Raw genomic sequence first — 4,360 nt, 5'->3', positions numbered from 1 at the left:
GTTCTCTGTGTCCATTGGCTGTGTGTTCTTCTGTGAACGCCTGGATCCTTATCAGCTGCACTGGGATTCTGTGTTTAATTTGTTGCATAATCTTGTTGTGTCAGTTCTGTGTGTGTGCGGCACCTTTCCTGGGCAGGCTGCACTTTCTTTCATGCTGGGCGGCTCTCCTTACGGGGCGCACTCCGGTGGGGCTCCCCTACGCAGGGGACACCCCTACATGGCACGGCACTCCTTTGTGCGTGTCAGCACTGCACGTGGGCCAGCTCGACAAGGGTCAAGGAGGCCCGGAGCTTGAACCAGGGGCTTCCCATGTGGTAGGCGGACACTCTATCCACTGGGCCAAGTCCGCTTCCTCCATTACTGACTTTTGATTTGGTTGGACCACTGACTACCAGAGAAGAACGTCACAGGAAGATCAGGACTTGTCTACAAGTTTAGGCTCCTCCTCAAGCTTCTCTGAACTTGGAGAGCAGGAAGGAGAAGCACTCTTGGAGCAGTACCTGTGTCAGAACTGACTTCCAGGAAGGAGACTGAGGACTGAGGTCATCAGATTCTCATTGTTTCCCTTTCCTGGAAGGGAATTTCGACAGTTGGGAATCCTCAGGGTACAATGGCCTTTGCAGCCTCCCTTACTGACCTCCAAGCAGAGGCCAGCTGCACCATCTGCCTGGATTTCCTGAGAGACCCAGTGACCATCGATTGTGGCCACAATTTCTGTTGCTCGTGCATCACACACTCTTGGGAAGGTCTGCAGGATGTCCTCCCCTGTCCAGTCTGCCTCCACCACTGCCTTGACAGGAACTTCAAGAGGAACACGCAGTTATGCCAAATGACTGAAATTGTGAAGCAACTTCCGATCAGGAGGAAGAAGAGGAAATGGCAGGAAAAGAAACTCTTATGTGAAAAACACAATCAGCCAGTGACCTTGTTCTGCGAGAAGGACCTGGAGCTGTTGTGTCCTCAGTGCAGAGGCCTCTCTCACCACCAGGATCACCACCTGATAACCCTTGAGGAAGCTGCAGCTACTCAAAGGAAGAGACTCAAAAGCTACTTTGAGCCTTTGAAGAAGGAAATTGAAACTGCTGAAAAAGATTTGGAAACACAAGTCTCAAAATCATTTGAATTGAAGGTGGAAGTGGGAAATCATCATCTTGAACTACACTCTGATCTTGAAAAATTTTTGAAGTCACTCAGAAATGAGAAGGATGCTGTTAGTGTGGGATTAATGATGGAAGAGAGGGAAATCCAAGGAAAACTGATTGAGCATCACATGCGAATATCAGAGCATATTTCCATACTAAAAAACGAGCTCAATGAAATAGCAGAAAAGTGTGTGCAGTCAAATCTGGAGCTCCTGACAGATCTTGACAGCATCCATAAGAGCAATGAGAATCTAAACACCTCAGTAGAGTTTTCATACGAGTTGAAGACAGAGAGGTGTCTTCCTCCACAATATTTTGGCATGCAGAAAATTATCAACATGTTCACAGTCAATTTGTCACTAGATACTGAGACTGCTCACCCCAATCTCGTCATCTCAGAAGACAGGAAAAGTGTGACATATGGAAAGAAGGAAACCAATGTTCCAGGCAATCCCAAGAGATTTAATTTCCATCCAGCTGTACTAAGTGCTGAAGGATTTGATTGTGCCAGGCATTTCTGGCAGGTAGAGGTGAGAGGCACAGGGGAATGGTCCTTGGGGGTGTGTAAAGACTCTTTCCCTCGAAGTCCCATTCCACCAGCATTGCCAAGGGATGGATGTTGGAAAATTCAGATGTGGACACATACTCCTGGCACGCTGAGTACAAAGGAACTCATACGGATTGGCATTTTCCTGGATTATGAGTTGGGAGAGGTTTCATTTTATAACATGTGCACCAGAACTCACATGTACACCTTCACTGATACTTTCACAGAAGCACTTAGGTCTTATTTCTCTGCTGGACCTACTTCAAACTCTCTGACCCTACGTATAATCACTGATGAGTGAGGTGAATGGTAAATAAACTGGAAGCATATACACATCTTGAAGGATTTTCTCATTGTATTCATGTAAGATTTTTAGGATATTGTGGAATTATCGTTTAAATTTGTAGATATTCTGCTTTCAAGATTTGAATATTTTGTCACTTCTCAATCAGCAGAAGAAACTCATTAGTTTTAACTCAGTTTGATGATGAACAGTAATATGCTTAATTTAATAGCTTATGCATTTTGATTGGTTTTTAGGGAATCAAATTTTAATTCATTTTCTTACTACATGCATTTGTTTTTAGTTTTTAATCATTCATACTAGGCCTAAATCTCTATAGAATCCAATTTTCTATTCAGTGAGAGTCTGAGTTCCAACTCAGCAACCCCAAAATACCTGGGATTTAATGTGGGTATTTTGATACCCTTATGACATCAAATCTTAATATTTTACTTTCATTTAGACCTTCTTTAATTTATCTTTATAAAGCTTTACAAACTTCTAGATAGAAGGCATGTGTATTTTTGTTAGATTAATTCATACGTATTTAATACTTTAATTTCTTCTGTAAATGATATGTATATTTTTAAGGTCTAGTAACCTATTTTGTGAGAATATCGAGTCATGGATGAGTTGAGATCCCTGTGTCTGGCTAAAAATGTGCAAAATAGATAATGTGATCCACCTCCCCCAATCCAGACTCCTCCCACCTGCCCTATAAAACTGTTCTTATACCAGAAGCCTCCAAATCCTTTGAAGGTAGCACACAGAGAAAAATCCAACTCTAAAAAAGTCAACTTTTCCATCCTTACCATCAGCTAGTTTTATTTAATTTCCTTAGACCTATATTATTTTTTCTATTAAGAAATGATTGTTTAAATGAAAGCCTATCCAGACACATTACCTTATTTAATTCTAAAAATAGGACTTTTAACATAATGCTTCCAAAATATGTTGTCTTTTGTGTTATTTTATTTTTTGGAGTTGAAATAAAGAGAATTTTATATAAAAAATTTATGGGTAGAGTTTTTGATATGATGATAGTACTGTGGGTATATTTTAAAAAACGGTTATCTTATAGTCTTATATTCTAAACTATTTTCCAATGAATAGATATGATTTATAAGCTTTGGGAAAAAATGATGTGATGCTTCTGGGAAGAGTATATGGTATTGATGAAATAAAATTGCCCATGACAATTACCGTCTTTCTGTATTTAGTCTATACTCATCTCTAAACTCATCCTTGTTTGAAATTCTCCCTAATATAAAGTTAAATTATACAGCTATAGATATCTCTACAAAATTTATTCTATTGCTAGTGTGACTGTCTTTCCAATTCTCTCTTTTTTTCTTTTTTTTCTTTTTATATATAAAATTTTTTATTCATTTTTTAAAAAATATTACATTAAAAAAATATGAAGTCCCATTCAACCCCACTGCCCCTACCCCCCACTCCCCCCACAGCAACACTCTCTCCCATCATCATGACACATCCATTGCATTTGGTAAGTACATCTCTGGGCATCGCTGCATCTCATGGTCAATGGTCCACATCATAGCCCATACTCTCCCACGTTCCATCCAGTGGGCCCTGGGGGAATCTACAATGTCCCGTAATTGTCCATGAAGCACCACCCAGGACAACTCCAAGTCCCGAAAACGCCTCCACATCTCATCTCTTCCTCCCATTCCCCGCACCCAGCAGCCACCATGGCCACTTTTCCCACACCAATGCCACATTTTCTCTGTGGACATTGGATTGGTTGTGTCCTCCAATTCACTCTTATCGTCCCACTATTCACCAAGAGTATATTTAGTCAAAATAATGTGCAAAACACTATGTTTATACTACTCCATATTTAATTATTATAAACTACATATAGAAATATTAAACTACTTGTAGACATAATACTTATATGCTAATATAGATTGATTTATGTGCATTAAATTTTCTCTGAGTAAGAATATAAGTTCATCTGAATTTGAGATGTTTTAAGGCTTTTCTAAAAGGAGGTTTAAACACATTACAAAATTTTAACAATTATCTATATTCGGGACTTTATATTTTCAAATTTCTTTCAAATTAAAAGGATGCAAAACACATCTTTTTAAAAGCAGAAGGAGATAAAGACATTTAAAGAGTATTTAATCATGGATGATAATCTTAACATTTCTGTGGTTTCTGTATACAAAACAAAAGTATCAATATAATTTAATTTCTATTTCTCCATTTGACGTGAGATCTGATGAATTTTATTATGTCCAGTATTCCTGGGAGGTAGACATTGGAATAGAGCCTGAAAGGTCCATGTCGGTTTAGAAAAACTCTGTTCCAATCATAGAAAGTGACGATCATGAGTTTGTAAGAGATCCTAAAAAATTCAAG

At 39.0% G+C, this 4,360-nt stretch overlaps 1 protein-coding gene across 1 annotated transcript; it reads left to right on the top strand.

Annotated features, from left to right (window-relative positions):
- Positions 1-610: 610 nt before the first annotated feature.
- Positions 611-1,990, top strand: LOC101416317 (tripartite motif-containing protein 75-like). Its single transcript, XM_004482203.2, has one exon. The coding sequence runs from the start codon at positions 611-613 to the stop codon at positions 1,988-1,990; it is 1,380 nt and encodes a 459-aa protein (XP_004482260.2).
- The last annotated feature ends 2,370 nt before the right edge of the window (positions 1,991-4,360 follow it).

This window comes from Dasypus novemcinctus, chromosome 1, assembly GCF_030445035.2.
Source record: "Dasypus novemcinctus isolate mDasNov1 chromosome 1, mDasNov1.1.hap2, whole genome shotgun sequence".
Taxonomy (NCBI): Eukaryota; Metazoa; Chordata; class Mammalia; order Cingulata; family Dasypodidae; genus Dasypus; species Dasypus novemcinctus.
This window is presented reverse-complemented; position numbering and strand designations above follow the sequence as displayed.